Here is a 14,388-nt window from a genome sequence, read left to right as displayed (position 1 = left end):
TGGGCCCAACGCATCAAAGAACTGTATGACGCCAACACTAAAGTGTACCGAACCGATACCGACATGCCGGCAATCGACAACCATCTGATACACTTATGGGAAGCATGCAGAGGCCTCCCAAAAATATGGCGCAAACAGAAGCTAAATCGCAAACTTAGGCTTAGGATATCAAACGTCACAAAACAGGCCAGCAATTATGCCCTGAAGGTTCACAGGGACAATTGGCGCACGTTCTGCGATTCGCTTAAAGGCCCGCTAAGCACCAAAAAGACGTGGAACATACTCCTCAGCATCATCGATCCTTCAAATACGAAAACAGAAACATACACAACCCTGCAAAAACTCGTTGGCGAATATCCAGGAACCCAGGATGAACTCTTACAGGAACTACAACAAACATACATGGGAATCCGGACCGGGCATCCGAAACCATACCCTCAATATCCGGGTCCTCCCAACGAGATACTTGATGCACCCATCACGTATGCGGAGGTATACGCGGCAGCACAGAGCTTCAAGAAAAACACGGCACCGGGTCCCGAAGGGATCACTAACGCCATCTTGAGAAAGCTAACTGATGAAACCCTGCGAGCCTTTACAAAGCATCTGAATGAAGAAATATGGACACCAAGCGGAACATTACCCGAGGAATGGACTACAGCTCGCATAGTCCTTATACCCAAACCGGGAAAACCGCGCAGGCTCGATCAATTACGACCGATCTCGCTCACGTCTTGCCTGGGCAAGCTTCTTGAACGAATTGTACTCACTCGAATAGAACAACACATGGAAGAACATGGGCTACACCCCAATTGCATGTACGGATTTTGGAAAGGCATGTCAGCACAGGATGTGTTCCTCCTACTCAAGGAAGAGGTCCTCAACCCACAACCGGGCAGCAACAACATGCCCCTAGCCCTTGACGTGGAAAAAGCATTTGATAATATAGCACACGAAACCATCCTAGAAGGCCGCGCCGCCATACAATGCGGAGAGCGAGTATACCATTATACTGTGGCTTTTCTCAGCCACCGCAAAGCCCGCATCGGCATAGTAGGCCTACAATCAGACATATATGATCTACCGCAGAAGGGTACTCCGCAAGGATCAATAATATCTCCTTTCCTCTTCAACATCGGACTTAGAAAACTTGCTTTACAACTGGAAAACATCCCAAAACTCGGATGTGCCTTCTATGCCGACGATATCACCCTATGGGCAACCAAGGGTTCATACGGCGACAGAGAAAACACATTACTCACAGCTATTAGACACATCGAGTCATACCTAACCACAGCAGGAATGAGGTGTACCCCACACAAGTCGGAGTACCTTCAAATCCGGCCCAAGCAAACTAAGGAACATCGAGCCCCGCCAATACATCTCGAGATTGCCGGACAACCTATAAAGCGCGTCCCGACTGCACGCTTACTAGGTATGCACGTCCAGTAGAACAACGGCATAAAGGTAGCCTCAGAGAAATTAAATCACGTTATAAGAAGCACCGCATCACTCATCGCCAGAGAAGCGCGCAGCAAAGATGGTTTCACAGAGGACGATATCTTAAGACTGGTACAAGCCCTCATCATCAGCCGTGTCACGTACGCACTCCCGTATCAAGTCAAGCGCAAAAGCGAGACAATGCGCATGGACACTCTCATAAGAATGGCATACAAAACGGCTTTACAGCTACCGTCAAGCACAAGCACAAAGAAATTACTAGCGCTAGGTGTATACAACACCTTTGAGGAGCTAGCAAGTGCCACGCTCATAGCGCAGAGGGAGTGCCTCAACAAGACTCAACAGGGAGGACACCTTCTTCAACGGCTAGGGTACCCGCTGACACCTCAGTACTGCTAAGAAGAAACACAACTCTTGACTAACCACATTAGAGAGAACATTGTAGTAGACCCTATCCCCAAGAACATGCACCCCACCCACAATCAAGAGAGAAGAGCAGCGCGTGCCTGCAAGTTGCACAAACGCTGCTTCAGAGACCCAGATACATACTACACGGGCGCTAGCCCGTATCCCTCGTCGCCACGTTGCGGGCCCAAATACACACTCGCCCTTGTCAATCAGGAGAACCTGGTAGTCTCTGCCTCCATCCGCGCTACATGCAGCAGCAGAAGCAGCAGCGATCACTCTTGCACTTCGCGACGCCAAGAGCAAGGGAAGGTCTGCCCGCGTCCTTACGGACTCACAAGCGGCGTGTTGTTTATACATGAATGGAACGCTCCCTATGCAAGCCATTTGAATCCTGGGTCGCTCACTAGAATGGACCCACGGTATCGTCTGGTGCCCTGGGCATGAAGGCCTGCGGGGAAATGAAGAGGCGGACTGCGCAGCTCGAGGTCTCACTAGCCGAGCAGCAGACCACACCGTTCTTCAGCCCCTGACAGACCGACGAGCGACCCACAAGTTATTAATGACAGGTCAACAAATACTACAGGACGAACATCTCGGAAGAACGCAATACGCTCCCCCACACAAAGCTCTCAATAAACTCCAGGCAAGGGACTGGCGCCGCCTGCAAACTAACACATGCCCACACTTGTCTCGTCTACACGCAATCTCCCCAGACAGTTATATGTCCCGGACATGTCCCTGGTGTAGCAACCACACAGCAACACTCGCGCACATAACACACGAATGTACCGACCGTCCGGCCAACGCAATTCTGCCACGAGTCACAACACACACACTCACTACGTGGTCTTGGGAGGCGAGACTCTCCGAACTGGACCTGGGAAGCCAACTGGCAACCGTCGACCAGGCCCGGTGAGCCGCGATCGCCAGTGGAGCCCTGTCAGAGGGAACCACCCAGGAATAAACCGCGCAACAGTTTCTGCAATCATAAAGTTCCTCCTCCTCCTCCTCCTGCCTATTCGGGGGGGCTGAATAATTCGAAAATATCAAATTCCTGAATTCAAATAGAAGTGAATAACGAATAGAGAATAATTTGATGGAATATCTGACAACACCGAATATTTGTCCATCTCCATACAGTACTATGTTCGTGAAGGCTTGATGCACTCATGACTGACAAAAATAATACCAATTTAAGAATGGAGAATTGAGAAAATCACTGCATGAGTGCTTTCCTTGGCGTGCTATCTTAGAGCAAAGCTTTCTTTCTCGTTTCCTTCAACCTTTCCACTACTACTGTTGCTGCTTCTGCTGCCTTGCACACTGTGTTGGGAGGTGGTTCAGCTGTTCATGTACATGGCAGAAACATGGCAGAGAGGAAGGGCAATGCGAGAAACTTGTTGGGACCTTTCCATCACGTCTCATGTGCACAGTACTTTCTGGAACTCCCACGGCCTTGCCACAATACCCTCTTGATGGCTGTAATGATCTGTGACCCCCGCAACAGAATTGCAGAAACTGCGGCGCTTACTTTTATGCTCATGTGCAACTGTCCAGAGGGGAGGAACATAGAATGGTGGAGAGGAAGCAGAGAATGGGTAGATCGGTAGAACAGACGCAGCCATGAAATGAGTGAATGACAGCCTTGCTACTCTTCCCTCGAAGTTTCCATACATGGGGGTAGGGTGGGAAAGGGAAAAGATGACATGAGAAGGCACGGAAATGCTGCTACATGCAACAGCAGCTGCGGCCAAACTGGATAAACTTAAGGTCAACGTACAGCACGTTTCTGCTATTTCTGAAAAATAAACCCCATGTAAATTTGTAAAGCGGGAAACTGATGCATGGTGTGCAAACTCAAAGCTGCATTAAAGCTCTGTAGTGCTACAGAAGGGGTCACACATCAAATCTACACTTCTGTGCCTGCCAGGGTAGCTTTGTGGCTATGGCATTGCTCAAGGTTGTGGGTTCGATCCCGACCATGGTAGCCACATTTCAATAGGGGGGGGGGGGAATACAAAAACGCTCGTGTACTTAAATTTAGGTGCTCGTTAAGGAACCCCTGGGGGTGAAAATTAATGCACACTCTACCACTACAGTGTGCCTCATAATCCAATTGTATAGTTTTGGCATGTACAGCACCATGATTCAAATAATGTTTAGCACTTCTGCCACGATGTAATGTGCTGTGTGAGACAACGGTAATTCTCAACCCTCTCAGATATCAACAACGGCGTAAAACAATGCCTCAAGCAAACACATCTCACTGTGTGTTCTGTGTACTATGCAGACAAACAGCAGTGGTGAATGAAGGTAACATTTAGCACCAAGAAAGCACCCTCATATTGGCTGAAGAAATTAAGCATTCGCTGTCAACATCACCGTTAATTACCATCAATCAATGCAAACAGCAGAGAAAGCTTCGCTTACATTGACTGCCACAGTGCGTGAGATCCGCATAATTGTTTATGAATTAACTGTAATTTGAGTTACAAATGGAACTCATAACTCATTTCAATGCCTATCATTTGCCAAGGGGCTTTACAGTAAGTAGTAACACCTTGTCACTAGTAAATTGCACCCGAAACAACTAGAGAAAGAAAATTTGAGAAAGTGGGGAGGATACATCATTGTTAAATTTCCAGTGCTACGACACCAATATACACAGTTTACCACTTTTAGGCAGAGAAACTAACTAGTATTCCAGTACTCATCGCAGCTTCAGCTTGAAATGAATGCTAGCAGAATAATTTTCTTAAAATTAATATCTGCATCAAAAATTTTATCAGCTACTTTTTCTTCAATGATGCAGAATAAATGATGAAGCCACATCATGTTGAAGTCTTGTGAACCGTAGTTCTTGTGAGCAGAAGACCTCGTACAACAATGCACTAGTTGGTCATATTGCGTCGGGCTGCATCAAAAGAAAAACTGAGGTAGCACTTTGTGTAATGACTCGACAGAGCTCAGGGTGTCTGTGCTGACATGAGGAACTTGTGGGCAAAGTCATGCCTGCCTGTCATAGCATAATTGTTGCTTTTCCCTTTCCCTTTTTGCAGACTCCAGTGTCGGGTGACTATGGTGACTTGCAGGACAAAGTGTCACACTTGGATGCAGAGAAGGAAAACCTGGCGCTGCAGGTACATGAGTCTCATTTTCTTCAATTTTTCCTGCATTGCATAGGTTGTCAGCTACTGCAAAATATGGGCATACTTGTGTGTGAAAAATTTGATTACCACACTGCATAGTTTTGCTCAAGACTGTAGCCAGTGGGAGGGTTAGGAGGTTGAGACACTTCCCCCAAACGTACTGGTGGTGAGCTCCACCACTGGAAAAGCTGGCGCCACCGTCGGCATGACGTGGCATGAGGGATCACGTGGACACAACAGCTGCATCAGCTGCTTCGGAAGCGGCGAAGCGAGCTGAAGACGAAAGTTTAAAGTCCCACCTGTGCCGCAGTTCTGATTAAGTGGGGAGGCTTTACCGCCTTGGGTGTCAACTTGACAACACCTGAAACTACTATAATAGGTAGTGGCTGCCTTTGGAGGTGTGCAGCATGGTAGGCTACTGCTCAGTGCCGCAGTGCAGGACATACCCAACGGAGCCCGGTGTCGGGTAGCCGCGGGGCAAGGAGCTGCGTGAAGCTTCGCTTGCGAAACTTAGAACTGGCAGACAGCCATTGGCTACAACTCGGGTATGCAGCAAGAACACACGCGAGGAAGATTTCTGCTACGGCACCGGGACTGCGCGATGTTCGGTGAGTAGCAGAAAACGTACACTGAGACGCTCGCCCGTGCCTGCTGCCCGGCTAATGTCAGGACGGTTTGGTCTATGAACTTGTTGATCCTAGATACTGGCAAGTTCACTGGAACGGAAAGGGAACGGTAAGATGCACATTAAAAAAAGGCATGGCATATGGTCATGTTTGTGTTAAGAATTAATGCACTGGATTACAAAAAAGAAGCGAAGGGAAATCGCATGCTGAGAAGACCGATAAACATACAGTGTGGCGCAACTTGACAAATAATATTGAAATGTCCAAGAATTTAGAAGACAAAAAAAGATTGAATCATTGCGACGGTGCATCAATAACTAAATTATTTTTGGACAGTTCTGATAGAGTCTACGCAACAATGGTTGCTGCTGTACTGTCAAATGCTCATATGCTGCGGCCTAGAGCTCACGGCATGCACACACACACGGTGCGAAAATGCGCTCACAGCGAAAGCAAAACATTGTGCGCGGACATGCATGCAGGCGCACAGTCGGTCGCTGCGAACCTGTTCGATCGCCGCATTGAGGCTTCGTTCTGTTATGCCCCATTTGTTTATACAGACAGCCTACTATAAGAACATATTTCACATAGTTTCCTTTCAGCATTTGCCTACCTTTTATGCAAGAAGCCAGTTTGGGAGACTCCTTCGTGGCGACTACGCATAGTGGCGTTCACTGTACGTAGTTGGTAAAGAGATAGTTTCTGTAAACGATTCTGGGCTTTAAGTTGCCCAAGATTATTATATCGACAGTCAAAACTTGCCTCGTTTTGAGAGTATCTACATAAATGTTCAGGAGGGCTGCCGTGTGGTGTTTTTATTGAGCGCCGTAAGCGAAACCTATGAGGAGCACGCCGTGTGATCCCTCATACTACAGAAGGGAGGCACTTCCGACAGATGGCGACTCCGTAACTCCTCGCCCCCAATATATGTCATTATTTCTGTGTGTCAAGAGAGAGAGAGAGAAAGGCAAAGGAAAGACAGGGAGGTTAACCAGAGATTATCTCTGGTTGGCTACCCTGTACTGGGGGAGGGGCAAGGGGATGCAATAGGTGAGAAAGAAAGGAGGATAAAAAAAGGAAAAAAAAACCTATGCACACACACGCACATACACACGAACTATTTCTGTGGGCACTGTCACGCAGCCCGCAAAGGCGTTCCTAGTCTTACGCAGTGTCACCGTACAGTCCTATGTCACACAGTGTACAGTCACAATTTGTCAGAAAGTCTCGTGTCTTTCAAGTATCGCAGCAGCGCCTTCATAGTGGATCGCGCTGATGTTCGCGTAGGCCAGATTCCAAGGATCTTGTTTTCTGTCATTGGGCGCTTGTCCAGTTTGTCTAAGGTGGCTGAGAGGACTGCTCTTTGTGGGTTAAAATGAGAGCACTGACAAAGAAGATGCTAGATAATTTCGTTGCACCCGCAGAAGTCACACAGTGGGCTGTTGGCCATTCCGATAAGGAAAGAGCGGGCATTTGAAAATGCTACTCCAAGCCACAGACGGACAAGAAGGGTGCAGTCACGTCGTGGAAGCTCGGGTGGAATATGGAGCTGTAAATTAGGGTCCAGGGTATGGAGGCGTGCACTTGTGAAATTGGATGAATTCCATTGGGCTAATGTCAGGTCACGCGCAAGTGCGGAAAGGTTTTTCGCTGCGTCGGCTCTCGAAAGAGAAATGGCAGCACAGTTGACGCCGTCATGGGCAGATCGGGCAGCTGCGTCTGCTCGATCATTGCCATTTATACCACAGTGACTGGGCAACCACTGATGTATTATATCGTGTCCTTCGTCAACTAGTTGATAGTGGACTTCTCTAATCTCTGCGACGAGCTGCTCATGTGATCCATGGCGCAGTGCTGAGAGTACACTCTGTAGGGCTGCCTTGGAATCACAGAAGACTGACGATGCGTGGGATGGTTCCTCCTTAATGAAATGAAGAGCCGCACGTATGTCTCCTTGAGTCTCTGTGTCAAAATTTACGTTTCTGTGGTTATATGACAGCAATGTGCTTGATTCATGCGCAATAGTAACTGAATATTTCAACATAGCTTTCGCTGTCACCGCAAAACCTGTCCTGAATATAGTTACTTCGTGTGGCCCTGGTTCTGTTCATTTATTCAACGCCATCGATCAAAGTTCCTACTGCTTTTGAAAGTTTTCCTGTAAGAATAACATCTTGTGCAATGTTCTGGCTCACTATGATTTACCCATGAAATTGACGAATTACTTTTCTCAGTAGACATTTTTGGGGCCATTCACTTTGAAACAGTCATTGCAGTGATCATCGATTATTAAGCAACTCATAATCTTCACTGTGCGATGAATCTGTGATGACAGGGTAGTTTCAGCAGTCTTTTATGCAAGTTGTTGTGCTGGACAAACCCCCAACACGCTGGTGACATATTTCCTGTTCATGAGCTTTGCGTGAAACTCTGTGCCTTGCAGGTGAGTGTGTTGAGTGACCAGCTGGAGCTGCAGAAGGACAAGATAGCTGAGCTGGAGGCATCCCTGCTCGACAAGAAGCTCCTGCTCGAGCGCACCGAGCAGCTGCTCAAGCAGGTCAGAACTTGCGCCAGAAAAGTGGAAGGGCACTCCATCTGGGTTGGGTGTCTTCTGTTTGTACAAAGCTCACCATGATAGTTGTTTTATATCAGTAACTCTCATGGGTTCTTTCGTTTCTTGGCATGTCTGTAGCCCATCTGTGAGCCACACCTCAGAGCTGTCTACCTTGTACAAGTGCTGTACTAGTTGCTTCGGGTATCTGCTTAGAGGTTGTCTAAATGTTTCTTTGACACTCATGACAGTCATAAAACATTAACAGAAGCGGTAATTCTAGCACATGCTTGTTTCTGTCAACCTAATACGTACTGTAATCTCAATTAGGTTGACAAAGACTATCACGAAGACTGAGTTTTATGCCTGCTTTGTAGGCAGTATTGTCTCGGTAGAAATGGTCTCATAGTGACACTAGCAAGCAATTTCTAAGTAATGCTATCCAACAGTGATTTAAGCAGAACTGAACTTTTGTGCCTACCATATTTACACGATTGTAAGTCGACTCGAAGGTAAGTCGACTCCCCCATATCGCGTCACAAGGGAAAAAAGAAAGAGAGCATACCCGAGGGCGTATTCGAAACGAAAATTTATTGGTAGCTGACATGGTCACTGGACTACTCGTCTTCACTAGTGCTGCCACCATCATCGTTGCTGCGGTCCCACAGCGTGTCGTGGTCCAGCGAAATTTCACATTTGGCAAATGACCGCACCAGGACATCTTGTGGAACAGCAGTCCACGCCGAATGCACCCAACCACACGCAGCCGTCAAGGAGGCTCTTTTGACAGGTCCGGTTGGCGTAATTTCGCGGTCTTCTGCCGCCAGCCACTCGTACTTACAGCGGAGCAGAGCCTTAAAATTAAGGCGAAGGTCCGGGCTTGTTTCATGACCATGTCGCACTTCACTGGCAGGGACCGATCACGCATTTCAGTGGCGTACGCTGCAAGCTTTGCCTACAGCTCTGGAAAGCGTCCAGACTTTGGCACGTGGGAAATTTCTCACTTGCCGTCACAGGTGAAAATTTCGCTTCGCTGCAGTCACCACTCCCACACCACCCGTTCAAAAACATCGAAATTGCGGCCCGCTGCGCAGTGATTTGTTTCTTCGGCGTAAAGGATGGCAGCCCTCTTGAACACTGCTGTGAATGAGTGCCGAACGATTAGTGGGCCTGGAGCATTCATGATGACTGGGGAAGCATAGAAGTAGCATAGAACACCTATACAAACTTAGAGAAGGGAAACTGTACCTTCCGCAGTGCAACGGAAATAAGCGTAGCGATGGCGTCGTGAACTAAAGTATGCGACCACAGATGGCGCTGTACAACAGGAAACGGAAACGGGGTTTTGCACAGTATGGCTGCAGGTGTTCTGTGGCTTTACTGGGTTTCTGGCTGCTGTGCCTCGATCGTGCTCCCGCCAGTTTGGTTGCTGTGTGGCAAACGTAGCGACTACATATATAAATTTATGTAGCGCTGAGTCATATCGAGTTAAGGCACACTCTGAACTGACTTTTAAGGGCATCCCGAGCGGTTTTTCGTTTATTACGCCGCCGTTACCCGGAGTTGTGCCGCCGCGCTCCAGATGTTGCATTTCATGTAGGGCTACTGACAGAATGTGGTTTCCAGGTGGCACAATGGCCTCGACTGGGATAAACGCACACGACACCAAAGATTGAGTAAGCCTGAAAATATTTTATTTGCATTTTACAAGTACAACAAAAAGCACACGTCTACGCATCCACACAAACGCGGTTGCATAGTCAAGAACATAGTCAAGAAATGGCTGATTAATAAGGGTAGCACAAACGCACAAAAAAGAAGACCTAAGCTACAAAACGTACGGTCGGCTGCTAAGTATAATAATTTCCCTGTCACCGTGTGTCACTTTTATACAGCATCTTTACAGCACTACCAGGCCGGGTAGTTTGGCGGAAAGAACTCAACAGCTTACAGCCGTCAGCTGCCTCTTCATTACGGGTGTCATAATTATCCTAATCTCCGCATCAACGTCATGCAAGTCCGCATACAGGTATCTGTATCTGAACCATATGTGCCAGCGTAATACATGTGTAGTGAAATTATGATAACCACTGCGTCTTATCAAACATGTATTGGTTTTGCAAATGCGCATTACAGCTGACGGAACGACATACTGTAAGTGAAGCACAAGAGAACAAGGACAAAAGGAGGATACAACACTTGAAGAAGAAATGAAGAATTAGTAGGCGTACAGCAAACAAGCGATGACGGAGAACACACAATGATGCATCGGGTGTTCTGTGACATCAGTTTGTGTACTTACGGTGTTATGGAGATCAACGGCATAAAAATGTACCTTCAAGCGTACTCCCTCCACCTCCGCCACATGCATTATGATAATCAACGCCTAAACAAAATGAGGTGCTATTTTTTGCCAAGAGTAGACCTCTTTATAGCAAGCCTATGTAATTACTCGCAGACGAAACCAGCATGCTTTTCGAAAATGTTTTACTGCCGTAGTATTCGAACACCAACGGCCAGGAAACGCATCGATACCAATAGGCTGTCGGTGGTTAATCAAGTACAAAAACCTGGATGCTATGACTAAAGAGCAGCTTCAACAATCAAATAAAAGAAAAAGCAATCAACTGCCTATTTGCTTGAGGTAAAAAAACATCCTTAGACACCTTGATTGTTTATGTCAGTTGTTTGTGTAAAGTAAAAAATTCAGCATGTTCAGCGCCCCTAGCAGAGAAAGCACAAATTAAAGTTTGCGACCAAATTACATTAGCTCCACTTGCGCGCTTACGCTGAATCGCGCCTCGATTGATTTTTCGCCCTCTGTGGCCATTTGTTGAACTTGAGAGTATGCGGGGCCTGGAAGTAGCACGTAGCCGGCAGTCAAGTGGAATGCGTCAAACCAATGCCAATGGGCGCATTAAGTTAGCGCGCTCCGAACTCCAAAGGAGCACGCTTGAGTGTGCTCGAGTGCGACACTTTCGGAGCTTAACTTAACGGCCATTTTCGCCGACTGTTTTTGGGTGCACAAACGCGCCGTCTGGCAAATGTTATGTTGCTTCTGCATCCACTATCGCACTTCACGCGCTTTTCGAAAATGGCCCCGCCTGCCCTACTCCTGCAGTTGTTGTTAGACGATGAAGAGGTAGAAGAACTTGATGTGCGGCGATGGAGGCAGCAGCAGCGGCTTACGTATGCGATGCAAGCTCAACGTTTGCGCCAAGCTCAAAGCGCGCCGACGCGTTCCCGATCTTGCCTGGGAGCAGCTTCAGACGCCCGGCGACCCGGCTGCCTGGCGGTGGGAGGAATGAGTGGGCAAGGAGAACCAACGCCACCTAGAAAAATTCTAGGTGGCTTTGGCTTGCATCAGTGAAAAGAGTAGGAAACACGTCATTTTTCCGGAATCCGTAGCAGGCGTGTGCTCTCGCTCACCGGGGCGCTATTCTGGACATTCTGCCATTTTCTTCGATGCGTGACGTAGGCACGACGCAAACAAAATGGCGCCGGTGGCCCCGTTTTGCTTACGTAACATGACGCCAACTTGACATTTCGCCTAAGAAACTGAAATGAAGGCACTGAATGTAGCGTTATCGGTAAAGCAAAACAGTTTTCGTCTGCAGTAAAAATAAAGTAGCTATCTCAAAGCGTGTGGTTATTCCGTTGAAAACAGTTCTCGCTTCCATCATCTGCTGCGTACAGGCCATCGTCTGCTTCAATAGCTAGGATGCGTGTCCCCGGAAAATGGAATGAGTCATCGCATGTTGGCGCCAACGTGCTTGTTTTCTTGCTTGAGACAACATACGTGACCTACCAGTGGTGATGCGCGCACGTTCTAGGCAACGTTATCGCAATCTCGTGAAACGCAAGTGACTCAGCCCGACTCGGCTGGCTGAGAAACGGCCGAATATCACCGATAGCGTTGTGCGTGCCAGAGATATCCACTAGCGTGATGCAAACGCCGGTGCTGACATCTCTTGTTCATTTCGCTGGATACTCGCACTGCGGGAGGAAACTTCAAGGCGCTGCCTTGCGTACATTTCTTTTTATAAATTAGAAAGAGGTCGTTGTCATAACTTCTGATTGTGCGAAAAGGCATTAATATTGATTACAATACAAATGCAGCAGTGAAAAGTGAACATTGCCGAAAGTTTGCTATGTTCAACCAATATTATTTCGTATAAACGCGTGCTTTTAAAAAATGATGGCCCCAAACATAAATGCCAACACCACCCGATGGAGATGCAAATGCTGTGAGCACGCGTTATGGACAAAAGATTTTCGTGGCGCCAAACGACGGGGAAAATGTGGCGGTACGCATTCCTATCGTCTGCCATTGCATATGGCTGCTCATTAGCATAATTCGTGCGGCTCGTCGCAGCAAAAATTATGGCGGAAAATCTCGGCAATGGCGGCCCAGCGCAACGTCGTGCAACGTCACGCATCGTCAAAATGACGTTTACTAAGCAGCCCTTCCTGTGACGCTCCTCACGAGATATTTCTTCAGCCAATCAGCAAGCTGGCATGGCGCATATCTGGGATCGCCACCGCATATTCGCTCAACTGCAGATGCATTGCACTGACTTCTGCACACTACTGCTCACATTCTTTTTGAAGCGCTAACATCACTATATATCTGCCAAGGACCAAAATATGTATTAGTCCATAAAATTTGCAGCTCCACGTCACATTTCATCATCTTGATGAAAACGCAAAATGACATTTCGCAAAACTTCCGTTTCCGGGCAGAAATTTCAAGGCACGTGAGCTCTCCACAGCCAATCAGAGCGTAAACATGGCGGATAATGGTGGCTTTGCAGCTGCCATGCGTGTCGAGAATAGCACCCCCGTTTCCAGGGTTGGGCACGTAGAGTGTGCTCCGTAATCATGCACCGGAAGTCGCTTTTTAGCCGTTAAGTTTAAAAGAGCGCATTGTGCTGGCTAGAGCGCACTCGAGCGCCTTAGCTTAACACGCCCAATGCCTTTCAACAGAGAAAGAGAAACTCGCGAGCGGTGTCAGCTCTTCCATGAACTGCCGATACTCCCCGCAAGCGCCGCCGTTCTGAGGGTGCCGCCGCAAATGGGAACAGCGGCACTTCCATCAACTATCGACCCCCCCCCCCCCCTTGATGAGTGTCGCATGCACTGTAAAACTCTCAAAAATGTTGAAAAAGCCTTCCGAAAAGCAAACAAAAACGTGGGTAGCTACGACGTGGGCGTCGTAGCTCCCGTTGGTCTCGCTTTTTTGGCGGTGCTATGTTTGGTTTCGATTGTAAGTTGACCCACCAACGTCAGACTTTCAAATTTTAAAAATGTGGTCGACTTACAATCGTGTAAATACGGTATCGCTTGTAAACAGTGCAGTTATACTACGTTGAACTAGAAGGACACGCAAACTATACCACATGTATGCGCTGTTTAAAGTCAGTGTGGCAAAAAAGAACTTGTATGGTGCTGCTGAAGCAAAATCTCAGTGCCACTGTTAATAAAAGAAGCTGCTTCCTCAGCTTTGAGATGCACTTGAGGTCACCATAGCAACAGAGAAATAATAAATAAAAACGAGCCATTACAGAAGCATAGCAGGGTAATAGCTACAGCTGTTAATGGTTTCTTTGAGGTGAGGTTTCAGTGAACCTTTATACATTTAAAAAAAAAACAAATAGTGCAACGCACTGTGGTAGGTTGGCAGCAATTGCATTCTCCTTGAGCACAGCAGACAAACTGCGTACTGGTGGCATTCAGGTTACACTTGCTCAACTCCTTTGCTACTGGACGCCTGTCACATTGCTTACTTTCCTGTTGTAGCTACTCTGTAGCAAGTCGTGTACAAATGCCAAGACGCAGTGCTAGCAGTCTAAAAGTGTGCGCTCTGGCATGGCCAAGTTCAGTCACATTGTGGCACCTTTCAGCTTGAAAGTTGTAGCAAAGATGCTTGATTTCCACTGGAAATTAGTCATTGCTGCCTGTTTAAAATAATTGGGAGCTGAGGTTCAGGCAGCAGGCATCTAACAAAAACACACTGTAGAACCCAATGTGCATGGAGAGCAGAAAATCGAATGGCAGCGCCATGCCATGAAGCTCACATAACAGGAACCTTGCAAATTATCTTATTTTTTTTTTCAATATGTGATGAGGCTGGGCTCATGAGTCACACTAAAGAAGTTTTGCCAGCGGAGAGTGCTGCATGTGGGTTTAAGAG

At 47.5% G+C, this 14,388-nt stretch overlaps 1 protein-coding gene across 4 annotated transcripts in view; it reads left to right on the top strand.

Moving 5' to 3' along the window:
* The window catches only part of Liprin-beta (liprin-beta), a 135,444-nt gene that overhangs the window by 45,667 nt on the left and 75,389 nt on the right, over positions 1 to 14,388 (top strand). For all 4 annotated transcript variants that reach the window (XM_070536284.1, XM_070536283.1, XM_070536282.1 and 1 more), the window contains 2 exons: positions 4,929 to 5,009; positions 8,088 to 8,201. In XM_070536284.1, the coding sequence (XP_070392385.1) occupies positions 4,929 to 5,009; positions 8,088 to 8,201 (195 nt within the window). The remainder of the gene's footprint in view (positions 1 to 4,928; positions 5,010 to 8,087; positions 8,202 to 14,388) is intronic.

The sequence above is a fragment of the Dermacentor albipictus genome, chromosome 3 (genome assembly GCF_038994185.2).
Source record: "Dermacentor albipictus isolate Rhodes 1998 colony chromosome 3, USDA_Dalb.pri_finalv2, whole genome shotgun sequence".
NCBI classification, from domain to species: Eukaryota; Metazoa; Arthropoda; class Arachnida; order Ixodida; family Ixodidae; genus Dermacentor; species Dermacentor albipictus.
Note: the sequence above shows the minus strand (reverse complement) of the source record. Positions and strands in the feature narration are given on the sequence as shown.